Source organism: Tupaia chinensis, unplaced genomic scaffold (assembly GCF_000334495.1).
Source record: "Tupaia chinensis unplaced genomic scaffold, TupChi_1.0 Scaffold000377_1, whole genome shotgun sequence".
In the NCBI taxonomy this organism is placed as follows: domain Eukaryota; kingdom Metazoa; phylum Chordata; class Mammalia; order Scandentia; family Tupaiidae; genus Tupaia; species Tupaia belangeri.
This window is the reverse complement of record NW_006159875.1, coordinates 151,303-165,376: the sequence shown is the minus strand read 5'-3', so window position 1 is coordinate 165,376 and position 14,074 is coordinate 151,303. Positions and strand designations below refer to the sequence as shown.

General features: G+C 52.3%; 1 protein-coding gene across 7 annotated transcripts in view; it reads left to right on the top strand.

Annotated features, from left to right (window-relative positions):
- The window catches only part of RNF144A (ring finger protein 144A), a 139,203-nt gene that overhangs the window by 110,351 nt on the left and 14,778 nt on the right, over positions 1–14,074 (top strand). For all 7 annotated transcript variants that reach the window (XM_027773803.1, XM_014589739.2, XM_006153462.3 and 4 more), the window contains 2 exons: positions 2,917–3,124; positions 8,567–8,714. In XM_027773803.1, the coding sequence (XP_027629604.1) occupies positions 2,917–3,124; positions 8,567–8,714 (356 nt within the window). The remainder of the gene's footprint in view (positions 1–2,916; positions 3,125–8,566; positions 8,715–14,074) is intronic.

Sequence of the window (14,074 nt, the reverse complement as noted above, 5' to 3'; positions counted from 1 at the left end):
GGGTGCGGCTTCTGAGCTCCTGGCTGCCTTTAAGTTGTCAGCTCCCTCTCCCTCCTCTTCCTGCCAGGCCTGCCCATCTGATAGGGCCATGCTGTTGATATATCTCACCTGGAGAAACAGGCCAAGGGCTGATCTGACTAGACCAGGCCTCAGCCAGCCATGGTGAGTGGTATGCTAGCCAGCCCATGCCCACTGGTGCCGTTGAGGTCTGACTGGCGCATGCATTTGCACATGCCATGGTGTCTGCTCGTCTGTGGCCCAGCCGAGCAGAGCATTGCGACAGAAGCCAGCTGGCCCCCTGAGACTTACATAATCGCTCTGTGGCCCTTGGCCAGCCCCAGACTCAGTGATTAGATCATTATCACGGTTAGACCTGACACAAGCTTGTCCGTGGAGGGCCGAAACCAACTCCCCAGTTTTAGGGGAACATGTAAAATGCACAGGGGCATACCTATCCATGGGATCTTCCGAAAGTTCCTGGGAAGTGCATATTATAAAAAAATTATGCTTGGACTTCCACATTTTTTTTTGGAGAGGTTTTTGCTGTAGGGCGTGTGCGCTCACCAGACAGACAGAGAAAGACAGAGAGACAGAAATCACCCCCCCGGGGGGGTTTCTCCTCCAGTCTCCTCTCGGGATCTTGGGCACGCATGCACACACGCCCAGCATGAGTTTAAGCCACCGGGTCCGGGACTCAAACCGCGGTCGACCACGTGGGAGTCCAGCGACATAGCCATTACGCTAGCTGCTGGTCCCTCACATTTTTTTTTTACTATAAAATGAACTCATTCTTTAATTCCTTTTTTTGTGTGTGTGAGAGTTTAAAAGCCCCTCCTGTATGAGTATATGTAGTCAGGACACCCCTGCTAATAATCGCTACCTGAAGTCTCACCCATCCTGAGGCAGTGTGTCCAAGGGCGGGTACAGTCTCACCCTGTGGATATACACCTTGTCTTTGACCCAGGTGAGCAGAACCTGCCCGGCTGCCAGTCACGGGCCAAGACATGTGCACAGAGCCTGTCCTTGCCTTCCAAGTTTCCCCAGTTGTCTTCCTAAGCAAGGCCTGAAAGGCTTAGGAACCAGTGGCCTACTTACAGGCCGTGGAAATAGCCACAGAGAGCTCCTCGGCCGAGCACTGGTGTTCCATCAGGGGCCCTCCTACTGTCCCTCCATTGAGAATTCAGTGTCTGGTGGGACAAGAGAGAAACTGAAACATAACTGCACTCATGATAAGGCAACTGAGGCCAGTTATTTAAATAACTGCACTTTCTGGACAAGGCTGCAAAGGAATAGGCGTGTCACCATATCCTGTTGTTAAAACTGAACTTCATGGGCTAATCCATTACAGTGGGCATCTTGGCTACAAATAGAACAACCGTATGACCCAGCAATTCTACTCCTGGGTATCTTCTCAAAGGACAGGAGAATGCTCAGTCGGAAAAGCGCCTGCACATCAATGCTTATTGTGGCATTATTCACGATTGCTAAGATGTGGAACCAACCTAAATGTCCACCAACAGATGAATGGATGGAAAAAGTGTGGCACATATGCTCTATGGAATACTATTCAGCCATAGAAAAACAAGACTCTGGCATTCGATAGACAGTGTTTGAATATGGAAAATTTATTACTGAGTGAAGCAAGCCAAACTATGAAAGAAAGATTTTGTATGTCTCCACTTACTATATACTGACTGTGTACACTCTATGGTAGAGACTGAAAGATTGGAGGACATAAAAGCACTGAAAATAGGAGCCGGCAGGTGGTGTGGTGGTTAAGGGCACTGGACTCCATATGGCCGACTATGGTTCGAGTCTCGGAGCTGGTGGCTTGCTTTCTCACTTTCCCCTTTTTACCTCTCTCTCCTTCTCCCTCTTTAGTCAAATTTAAGTAAATAAATAAATAGTTAAATAAAAACAATTCTAAAAAAAGCACCGAAAATAATTATGGACAGTGTGGAAGGAGGGTGGGAGAGAGGAAGAGTATAGGGAAGGAAATTAGGGGTAAAACAGAGAGGCAAGACGTCTGTGGGACATAGTAATGGTTTATTGGCTATTGATGATTACTTGTATAGTATTCTCAACCGGACTGGTCTAAGGTGTATTTCCTGTTGGGTATATTCTCTTTGCTAGCTCTATTCTCAACCGGACTGGTCTAAGGTGTATTTTCTGATGGGTATATTCTCTTTGCTAGCTAAATGATACAGAGTGATCCAATGTGTAAATAATAAGTATAAAGTGGGTATCTTGGTAATGTGTGCTCTGGTGAAGGGTGAGTTTCACTCTGTAGTAAGCTCCCAACCTAGTTGTAAATTTGGGAGGGGACATGTTAGGCAGATGAACCACCTGATGGGCAGAGTATGGGCCAGCCCCCTGGCCTGAGGGTTAAGGGAGCCAGGTCCCACACGACTGACCAGACAGTTAAATTCCTAGCCCCTAAGGCTTGAAAAACACGCTGGGCAAAAATCTCGACAGGATGGAGAAATGGACAAAGGGCTGCAGTGTGACCACGCCCTATTAGAAGGTGCTTTCTCCCTCTCTGTCTGTGTGTGTGTGTTTTGTCTGTCTCCAGTAAGTGCATACACTCTCTGGCCAAGAAGAAGGTAATCTAACCATGGCATGCAGTGCTCAGAGAAACCCTGGATGCGTCAGATAAAGCTTCTGGAACACGGGCCTTAAAGGCAGGTGGGAGGGCTGAGGGCATCTAGAGATCCACCATTGACCCGCACGACAGGAAGAAGCTGGGCGGACAGAGCAAGCAGGCACATGATGAGAAGGGCCTGTCTGGGCTCTTCTGACTGTCCCCCTAGGGGTGAAACACACTCAGCAGTGCACTAGAGGGACCCCTCCACCCTGAAGCCCCAAGATCCATCAGCCTCCCAAGTCTGATTTGCCCATTTTGTTTCCCTGTACCAGAGGTGCTCTTCGATCCCTGTCGGACATGGTGCCCAGCGTCCACCTGCCAGGCCGTGTGCCAGCTCCAGGACCTGGGGCTGCAGACCCCACAACTGGTGCAATGCAAAGCCTGCGACATGGAATTCTGCTCAGCCTGCAAAGCCAGCTGGCATCCTGGCCAGGGCTGCTCAGAGACTCTGCCAATCACCTTCCTTCCTGGGGAGACCAGGTACCCTCCATAAATGAGCCACTGCAAGAGGCATGGCCGGGGGCTGGGGGAAGCAGGGTGCCTTCCTAGGGCATGGTGGGCAGGAAGGACCCAGCTGCAGGCATTTAGCATCTGCACACTCTCCCTTTGGAGGCTCACTCAGACTCACAGAGCGTTTGTTCGTTGGTTCATTTGTTTGTTGTTGAGAACTGACTCAGCTAGGCTCAGTATCAGGCCCTGGAGACCCAAAGAGGCAGGAGAACCAGGCTTTGTACCACTCACCTGGAGCCACAGATGCGAATTACTGAAAGGGCTTCAGGTCTGGTGGCACCCGAAGTTTTTCCTAGATCCACTGTGTTGAAGATGCCCCACATGGGGATGCAGGCACCATGGGCAATGGCCGTGGGTACCAGAAGGATCACCGAGAACAGGTGCACGGCTACGTGAGGCCTGCTGACTGCATCTCCTTGGATTTTTGAGTGTGTCAGGCAGGACCGGGGACGACTGCTGTGGTTCTGGGTCCTCCCCGTAGTCAGATGGCCAGGCTCCTTCCCCAGGTGATGCCTCGTCCTTCTGTGGACCTTGAAACGCAGTAGGTTGAGCTGTGGGAGACTGGTGACAGTGAGGTCTTTTCGTCCTACATGACGCACAGTCATGTGGTTCCACTCCATTCCCGTGGCACCCGCTTCCTGCTGGAAGACCTGATGGAGGCTGCCCACTACCCTCACAGTGGTGCTGTCACCAGCTGCCTTTTCTTCTCTTTTTCCATCTGTGCATCTCCACCCCTTCTGGGCTTGGCTCCTGTGCAGAGCATCAGCCGTGGATCCTCTCTGAGTTTCATTGTTCCTGAAACTCTCCCCTCTGCTCTCAGGTTGTGTCTGTTCCTGTGCTGGGAGCTCCCCTCTCCACCTTCCTCTTTCCTGGGGGCTCCTTGCTGCCCCGAGAACAGGACTCTCCTCCCTGTGGTCAGACGTCCCAGGGCAGGCTCAGCGACTCCCGCTGTGTAATCCCAGGAGATTCTCACCCTAGGAGCCTGGTGTGCTAGTGCATCTGCTCCATGGCTGAGCCTTCTGTGTGGCCGAGCTCCTAACCTCGGAGCCTGCATTCAACCGGTTTCCACTCCCTCAGGGCCTCAAACATGGACACAGGTGGCTGGACTTACACTTAAGGTCTCAATGCTTCCAAACTTCAAGAGAAGAAGCACATTTTTCATTTGCTCAGATTGAAAATACGGGTCAGACCCAGCCACTGCAGTGCAGGAATAGCGCCACCACTCGGGAGGCGCTGGTTGGGCTCCCAGGCCAATCCGAACACGCCATCGTGTTCACACTGCCTGTAATCTGTATGATGGGAGCTTGGGCAGGAGGCTCGCAACGTGGAGAACTCTGTGCCTCGTCCCTTCATCTCTCTCATAAAGGAAAAGTAATAACTGGGAAAGCTGGACTTCTGGGGTGGGGAAGGAGGCTGCTTCACGAGGCATCCGTCTGTTTAGAAGAGAAATGCAAGCCAACAGGTGGTTGGGGCCCTGGACTCCCACATGGCTGACAGCAGTTCAAGCCCCAGACCTGGCGGCTTGCTTTCTCATTTTCTCTCTTTTTATATCTCTCTCTGGTGAGCCCACATGCCTCTCTCTTTGTATTTCTCTCTGGTGAGCCCCCATGCAAATTAAAAACAATAATAAATAATTAATTAAACAAATAATTCTTTTTAAAAAATAAAGAGAAAAATGCCCATTAAAAGAGGTAGAGAGTCCTCCATTCTTTTCAGCAAGAAGACAGGCAGTGAGAAGGAGATCCTATTTTGGGGATAAGGTGGACGAGCGCCCCAACCCTGATTTTTTTTTCCACCTAAACCCTCCGTAAGATGCAGGACAGAGAATGTGTGGAGCCTGGAGACTTCCTGTCTTTTCAGCTTTTTTTATTCTGGTCTCATTCATTCCACAGGGGCAGTTTAAAACTCACACATCTGATTTAGTGATTTTTTTTTGGGGGGGAGGCATAGAGGTTCTTACCTTGGGGTGTGTGCACTTGTCAGCGAGAGAGAGAAGGAAAGTGGGAAGCCACCCCCATCAGTCCACCTGCCCTGATGTCTCTAAGGGGCAGCGATGATTATGATGGTGGGGTGAGGAAGGGCAGCTTAACCTTAGACCCTTGACTACATGAGAAACAGCTAAGAGTCACTCAGTCCCAGGGAGGGGACGGCCATGCAATCCCTCCTTGTCTCTTCTCCTCCCTGGATCTTGAGCAGGCACACACACACGCACACACATGCGTGCACACACACGCACACCTATCGTGAGTTTCAAACCACCGAGTTTGGGAATCAAACCACAGTCAACCATGTGGGAGTCCAGCGACACACCCGCTACACTGTCTGCTGACCCTGTGATCCTCTACCCAGCCTCCCAGATAGCTCTGCTCACCCGTGCACCTCCAGCCTGGCCCGTCCGGGTCAGCCCCACATTGACCCCATGCCTGCCATGTGGCCCCAGCCTCACACACAGGTGCCCTACTACTTGTGCCACCTTGTCTGCGCATCGTTTGGGGAAATGTTTTTAAAAATTATAAAATTTTAGGGACCAGCAGTTAGCGGAATGGCTATGTCGTTGGACTCCCACATAGTCGACCGCGGTTCGCGTCCCGGACCCAGTGGCTTAAACTCACGCCGGGTGCGTGTGCGTGCGTGCCCAAGATCCCGAGAGGAGAACGGAGGAGAAGGGATTGCGGCGTGGCCATCCCCCCTGGGGGGTGATTTCCTGCTTTCTGTCTCTCTGTCTCTCTCTGTCTGTCTGGCGAGCACACGCCCCCAAAGCAAAAACCTCTCAAGAAAAAAAAAAAAAGAAGAAGAATGTAAAAATATGATAAAATTTTACATAAAAATTGGAATTTCGGGGTTTCCTGGGCAGTCTGAATACCCACCGCGCTGGACCCGTTTCCACCTGCTGACCCCGGCTAGAGCTGAGGAGCAGCCAGCTCTTTGGTAAGGGCATTTGTGGCCCCCAGACTTCATTACTCCCTGTGACGGAGCGACTCTCAGCTGTTTGTCGTGTAGTCAAGGGTCTAAGGTTAGCATGCCCTTCCTCGCCTGACCGCCATCACTCATGCCCTGCTGCCCCTTGAAGACACTAGGGCAGGTAGACTGATGAAACTGTCAGATGCCCGTCTGCTTTTATAAACGTGAATGTGTAATAAGAGTCACTATTGGAAAAATAATACAAGTTGCTTCTGGTAATAATTTCAAATGTAATTGAGAAACCAGGACACATTTGAAAACTATTACCTATACCATGCACGTTTTTATGCATGACCCATGCGCGAAAACTGACGTGTTTTCACTGTGTCTGCCTGAAAAGTCTCCCTGAGAGACGCTTGACACATGCCAGGGATCTTGCCCCTCTTCCGGACCTTGCTTTTGAAAGTAACTGTGAGTCACCAAAGAAAATTTGTTTCATTACTTTACAGTCACACTTGTTTTCACACCAGAACAATTTGTCTAACCCCATCACCCGCCTGGATTGGTAGACATGGTGCTTTCTGATTTCTGGCTCTTTGCCAAATCAGAGTTGTTCAGCGACACACCCGCTCTGCCATCTGCTGACCCTGTGATCTTCTACCCAGCCTCCCAGATAACTCTGATCATTCTGCACAGGCACCTCCAGCCCTGGCCTGTCCAGGCCAGCCTAGGCATTGACCTCAGCCCTCCCATGTGGCCCTAACCTCAGCTGTAGCCTGTAGCCAGGCTACAGCTGAAGTTCACCCAGAGCTGTTCTGTGCCATGTCTGTTGGAACAGATAGGACCTCTGCTCCTTGCAGCAACCCTGGTTCACGCCAGATCATGTTCTGTGTGGCCAGGTCAGTTTGTAGTTCGCTTTGAAATCAGAGAAGGATTTTGAGCTAGAGTCTTGTCCTCCAGAAATGGTATTAATAACAACCAGCATTTACCAAGTGCCCCGTGAGTGTGTACGTGCCTGTGTTCACGCAGGTAACACCTACAAACGCTAATCCTCGTGACACCCTGCAGAGGTCGATGCTCGTGGCTGCATTAGTCTGTTTCTCAGATAAGGGGATAGGACATAAATAGGACAACTACTTGTTGTCTGTCTCAAGACTCTGCTCCTAGCTACAAGGGTGCATTGCTACCCGCCTCCCAGCATTTCTTAGCCTGTCACCTTCCACTAGGGGCCACACAGAACCACGTCCAATTAGAGCACCCACTTCTCGGGGCGATCCCTGTGCAGGTGATCACGGACACACCACGTGGAACTGCGCTCCATTCCCAGTCACTAAGGTGCCCTCACGGGCCGTCGCTAAATGCGCTCGAGATGCTAGAATTTGCCCAGTTTCTGCAGATGAATGTGCATAAGTGCGTTACATTCAGAAAGGCTGCTCATCCCAGAGGGAAGTCATTTTCTCTTAGTGAATGTCAGATGGAAGCAGCGAGCGTAAGCCACGCAGCAACTGCACCCCCTTGTCAGTGGCACTTCTCTGACAGTTGACCATTTATGTGCCCAGATGCTTCCACTAATATTTCTGCTCCTGTTTTTCCAGTTAACTGCACAGCACAGACATCCTTTTGTAGCGGTCATACCTAAAGATCTGTGCCCCTGTTTCATCTGCAGCATTGAATTGTCACTGCCTCTTCTCGGGCACCTCACAGGGGCCGGGTAGTCCTCTGTACTCAGGGTCGTCTCTGACGCTCACATGGCTAAGAGTTAGCCAGGACTCTGCGAGGCATCACACTCGACTGCAAGCTGAACGCCCTTCATGCTAACCACTGCACACCCAGTCAGACTTCTCAGGAAAAGTTTCATGCAGAAAGTCAAGTAGCTCTATCTAAGCACATAGTGCGCTTTTATGTGTGGGTGTTCATGTAACTTTTTTTAAAATAATAACACAATGCATAAAATTTCTTATCAACCCTTTGGAAAGTATATAAATTACATGAATAAGCACACAGTGTTTGATTATAATACGGTTACTCAGATACTTTCATGAAAAACCTTTTACTGTATGTGGGGCCAGCAGGTGGCATGGTGGTTAGGGGTGCTGGACTCCCACATGGCCGATTGCAGTTCGGGTCCCAGACCGGGCAGTTTGTGTGCTCACTTTCCACCTCTTTCTCCCTCTCTCTCTCTCCCTATCCCTCTCTGATCAAATCAAAATAAATACATAAACAATAGATAAAGTTAAAATAACTTGTAAAGAAAAGCCTTTTACAGCATGTTGTGTGTGTTGTTACATGTCTAAATTTAGATATCTGCTGAGGTTGCTCTTTTTCCCCCCTAACTCACACTGGCTGATGATGGTATTTCGTTATCCCCCCACCCCCCACCCCGGAGTTTCCTTCTTTGGTTTTGCTTTATTTCCTTCAGTCCCTGGAGCTGAGCTAATACTGACAGCATGCAGTGCTGCTGGGTGTCTGGAGGGGCCTGTCTGCAGAGCTCTCATGGAGTCTCTCCCACAGCTCTGCTTTCAAGCTGGAAGAGGACGACGCGCCCATCAAGCGCTGCCCCAAGTGCAGAGTCTACATCGAGCGAGACGAGGGCTGTGCACAGATGATGTGCAAGAACTGCAAGCACGCCTTCTGCTGGTACTGCCTGGAGTCCCTGGACGTGAGTGCCTACACGCTGTGCTGCATCTTTAGCTTTGAGGGCCAGATTGGACGTGAGGAAAACGGGCCAGCTATTCCTTCCAAGCGTGGAGGTTATTCCCGTGCAACACAAGTGACGTTACTAAATGTCTTCCCTGTGTTTGTGAGCATATTAACTCACTGGTGCCGTGGTATCAGAAGCAGTAACTCATGGCGTTCTGGGTTGTGAACGCTCTGTGCAGACTTAGGCTTCAGCCTGAGTGTTAAAGGGGTGCTTAGGATCCTAGGGTCTTTGGTTTTGTCTAATGAAGGGGAGGGCCGCCTTAGTCAGCTTAGGCTGTTCTAACAAAAAAAAACGCAGGCTGAACAGCTTTGTCAGCAGACATATATTTCCTGAGGTTCTGGAGGCTAGAAATCCACGACCAGGGTGCCAGCAGATTTGGCTCCTTCCTGGGATTTAGAAGGCCACTGCTGGGCGTGTACTCACATGGCAGAGAGCATGAGCCTGGTCTCTTCCTCTGCTCAGCAGGACCCTGGTCCCATAGGGGGACCCAGCCCTCACGACTCTCATGATTCCTTCTAACCCTAACCTCCCCGAAGGTCTCATCTATAATTCATCCCACCGTGGGTCAGAGCCTCGGCCTGTGAAGGGAGAAGCAGGACAGAAGGGTTCGGCACCCGACAGCACTAACAGGGTAATAGCAGGATCGGTGGCGGTGGAGACGTGGAGACCGTCTTCTGTGGGGCTGTCTCAGCACTGCAGTGATGCACATCACCTACAGGGCAGGGCAATGCACAGGCCCTTTGCCCTCTGGCGGAATCGAAGCTTCGTATGCAACCTTGTCCCTTCTCCCAAGCGAACCGACTCCACGCAGATGCTGAGCCTCTCCCACACACGTGACACCTGCATGTCCGCCCCGTTGAGTTCCGCCCAGCCCTGCTGCACGCCAGCCTCACTTTGGAGCTTCGAGACATGACGCAATTAGCACTTCTTTTCGGCCTCCTAGTCCCCTCTCTCGCCCATGTCAGGGGTGGGAGTCTTGCTGAAAAGACGCTCTGGCTTTAGTTTTAGAAGAGTGTTTGTAAAACTGTCATGAGACGGCAGATCTAACCCTCCATCGAGGCTGCCGTAGCTGGTGATGGTCCAAGGGAGCAAAGTGACGTGTCAGGTCGGGCGCAGGTGTGGGCAGCAGGTGTGGACACACCCCCTTCACCTGGCAGGTAAAGGGTCAGGACAAATCACATTTCCATGCGGGGCTTCCTCTGCCCAGGCTGTCTTTCTCCTCCTGACTGTCTGATGTCAGTATTTCTGGGTCAGTATCCACACCAAGGGCTGCTTCTGAGCTATGACCTTAGCACACGAAGACTGGGGAGGGTCCACTCCGGCCACAAAGGTGAAGGAGAAAAACGGACAAAGTCCTGAGAAGGAAAGGCTGCTAGAATATTAAGAAGACAATAAACGTCTATTTTTTTTTTTGAGACGTTTTTACTATAGGGCGCGTGCGCTCGCCAGACAGACAGAGACAGACAGAGAGACAAAAAGCGAGAAATCACCCCCCAGGGGGGATGGCCACACAGCAATCCCTTCTCCAGTCTCCTCTCGGTATCTTGGGCATGCATGCACACGCGCCCGGCGTGAGTTTAAGCCACTGGGTCCGGTACTCGAACCGCAGTTGACTACATGGGAGTCCAGCGACATAGCCATTATGCTAACTGCTGGCCCCAGCAAATGTCTATTTAAAATGGAATATTGAATGAGATGAAGGGTCTTTCATGTAAAGGCCAACTTTACAAAATTAGATGGATTCTTTTAGGGTCATTCCCTTTGAAAGCCTGCACTTCCTTTATTAGCTATTAAGTACTAAATTTGCAACAGAGTCTGAAACAACTAAGGAGATCTAGGGGAAATATTGCCATTCTTCTGTCAGAGGCTTGCCTCCCTTCCTGTGATTTGGCAAAGTAAGTTTTTAGTCTAAATCACGTGGTTGTTCCTGCCTTGGGGGAGGGAGGATGTCTAGAATGACAGTGGAAACACCCCTGTGTCCTCCAGGGCCATCTAAGTCACCCTCTCACACACCCTGCATTTACTGACTATTCAATGATGACTGTGTCTACCAGCTGGCCTGCAGCTGACACTCTGTAACTCTCCCTAAAGGGAGGAGGAAGTGACACGGCAGTTTTACAGCATGCCGTGGGGTCCCCGGAGGACTTCCTGGGGCAGTGTTAGACGTGGACTGAGGAAGGCCTGAGATCTGGAGCCATGGTGGTTTCTGCTGCTCTCTCCCCAGGCCTGCTGGAATTAAAAGAAATGGGGCAGCCTGCTGCCCCGTCCCCTGAGCAGGGAGCTCTGTCCCTATCCCTGTCTCCCAGTGTCCAGCTCTGCCTGCACCAGGGACAGTGAGGCCACACTGTGCTGTCCCTCCCTCTCAGCCAGGAGTTTGCTGTTTTCCTTTGAGGATGAAGAGCTGCTGAAAACTGAGCCTGCTGCCTGCAGAAGCAAATTCTGCAGGGAGGGAGGCAACTAGGACTACTACGAGGACTACCGGGGGACTGAGAGTGAAGACAGGCATGTGAACGCCTGCTCGGAGCCAGCCAGAGAGGGAGGGCATTTACTTAGCTTTTCTCTCCTCGCAGGAATCCCTCCACCAAGGCAGTGTCTTGCGCTGCGTGCCATGATCGTAGGCTGTTTCCTTCTCACTGCACCCTTTACTCCCTTACTCCCACTCCTCTGCACCTATGAGCCCCGCCTCCCCCTTGAACCCTCACTGGCTCTCAGCCTCAGAGGCGGCCCCAGCATTCGCTGCTTAGGAAGCAAGGGGCATGTGCAATCTCTTCCTTTTTAAGCTGACTCGAAGGATAGGGCAGATAGCTGATACGCACTAAGGTCTTTGTTAGACCAGCCAGGCTGCTCCAAGCCAGAGGCGGGGTGGGAATTTCAGATGGTGCCGTTTTTCTCGAGTGTCTGTGTCTCTGGTCTGCTCTGTCCCTCCTGTCACTGTCCATTGCATGTCTGTCGTCTCTGTTCCCACCAGTTTAATGGACCTTCCCTGGACAGTTATCAGGAAGCTGGCCCATCCCTGACACATGGGAGGGGACAGTCATCAGTCCTCAGAGCCACAGAGAGCCTTGGTGTGTGGGACACTATGCTGGAGTGTTTCCCAGGGCACAAGAAGGTGCGCTTAAATAAGCTCCCCTCCCGTCCAGGACGCCTGTGCCAGCTCCGCCTGGGTGGGTGCCAGGGCCGCACAGACCAGGGCGGCAGGCCAAGTCCTTGTGCTCCAGGAGCTCGTCACGTCCTTGGCGAGAACCCGGAAGGCGGGATGCCGCCGACGCACTGTGGAAGAGGGCTGTGGAGCGAAGTCCTGGCAGCCGAGAATGTGTGGAGGTCACTGGGTCGGAGTGTGTGAGAGCTCGCCGGCTGCCGGGAGCTGGGATGACGGGGCGTGCAGCTGCATGTGTGACGCCCGAGTCTGGCCAGGGATGCAGGAAGACCTGGAGGGCTACGGGGAAGACCTGACGGACATGGCTGTTAGCACAGGGCCTGTGCCTCCCAGGACTAGATCTGGCATGGGTTGGATCAGAACTACCTAGAGAGCTTGAAAACCTGCACTTTTGGGTCCCTGTCTCGGGGAAGCCAGGAATCTCCACTTCCCGTAAGGGGCCCGGGTGATTCAGCCACGTGACTGCTGGTCCTCCACTGCTGGTGAGAGACCCTTAGACTGGCCGTAGCACAAGCTTTGGTTTGTGTTTCAGAAAACAAATTAAAAAGATATTTAATAGTTTTTTGGTCCAAGACACGTGGTGGGCAGCCTGGGAAAATGAGATGCACACGTGACAAATGGACTCATCTTAGTGTGGGTGGCAGTGATTCGGTGCAAAGGAGTGTGTTGAAGAGTTCAAGGTGCAGAGCTCCCGGAGACGGGGGTTAGAGGACCCTCGTGAGGGACAGACGTGGCTGGGGAATCATTCGCTCCTGCCTGTCCTTCATGATGATTCTGGTCAGGAATCGGGGACAGCTAGTGTGGCCCCCAGAGAGGCTCCAGGTCACTCCACCTGGGAGGCTCCGTTGCTCGGGTGACATGGGAGGACTGCCCTCAGGGCCGGCACGCTGGAGGCTGGCGCCGTTCTCAGCAGGACGAACCACCGCAGCCTCTGGGGCGAGCCCTCGCGTTGCCCTCTTGGGCTGCGGGCAGCGACTCCTGTCGCCTTCTCAACATGTCTGCCCGTTGTGTTTTCTCCTTTCTCAAGAAGAGGGTGTCAGGGGTTGGCTTTTGGCCTGGTGGGTACTGTGGGTGGATTCCACATGGCCGACTACGTAGTTCAAGTCCTGGACCCAGAGGCCTGAGAAACATGCTGGGCACATGAACAACGTGCCCAGAATCCCAAGAGCAGGGAAAGATGGAACAGCGATTTCAGCGTGACCATCCTTCATGGGGGTGCCTTCCCCTCTCCTTCTTCTTTCCCTGTGTCTGTCTTTCTCTGTCTCTCTTTCTCTCTAGCAAGCTCACATACCCTATAACGAAAAAGAAAAAGAAAAAAAGAACTGCCTGTCTGCACCTCAGTGAAATGAATAAGCCTCCAGTGCCCCTCCTCGTACCGCTGATCCACCTGTTTCCTTTTCTGGCAATCAATGGGAAATGGCTCCTCCCATTCCTGGAGGGTTTGTAGCAAAGCCATTCCCCTCACACTCAGTTTATGCAGATATGGGTGCAAGCACCCAGCTGGGAACCGAGTTCAAGAGAGGACCCCATGTGATGTTCCAGCTCCAGGATCCCAACAGCCTGATGGGGAATGTCCTTTGGAGGGGAGTGGAGGTCGGGGTGTGTTTGGAGGGGCAGGAGACTCTCCAGAGGGGAGACTCTCCAGAGGGGAGTCTCTGTGAACACCCACCGGGGAGCTGCTGCTCTCTGGGCACCTGAAGAAGCCGTAGCTAGGAGATGCTTCCTGAGCTGGTTCTTGAGTAAAGGGAGAACTATAAGAGTCTGGGCAGAGAGGAAGCATTCTCAAGTGAGAAGCCCAGCAATGACGGGGGGCGGGGCAATCACGTAACCCTGCGAAGGTAAGACGCAGTTCAGGCGGACCCAGAGGGTCCCCACAGTGAGGGTCCGGAGGAGCTCCCTCCCTGGTCCTCTGAGCTGCTCATCAGTAGGTCGCTGTCTCAGCACAAGGTCTCACCTCACCTGCAGGCTCCAGAGATGGCATGATCAGCAGGGAGACCCTTTTGGAACTGGAGACTGAAATCTAATCCAAGGCTCCCTCTAGGGGCAGCTGCAGCATCTGGGCTGGAGTTCCCAAGGAGCGCAGCAGCCAGTGTGTGTAGGCGCAAGCCCTTCCTCCCTGACCCCTCCTCTCGCATCTCCACTCCCTGTGAGCCTAGCCCGA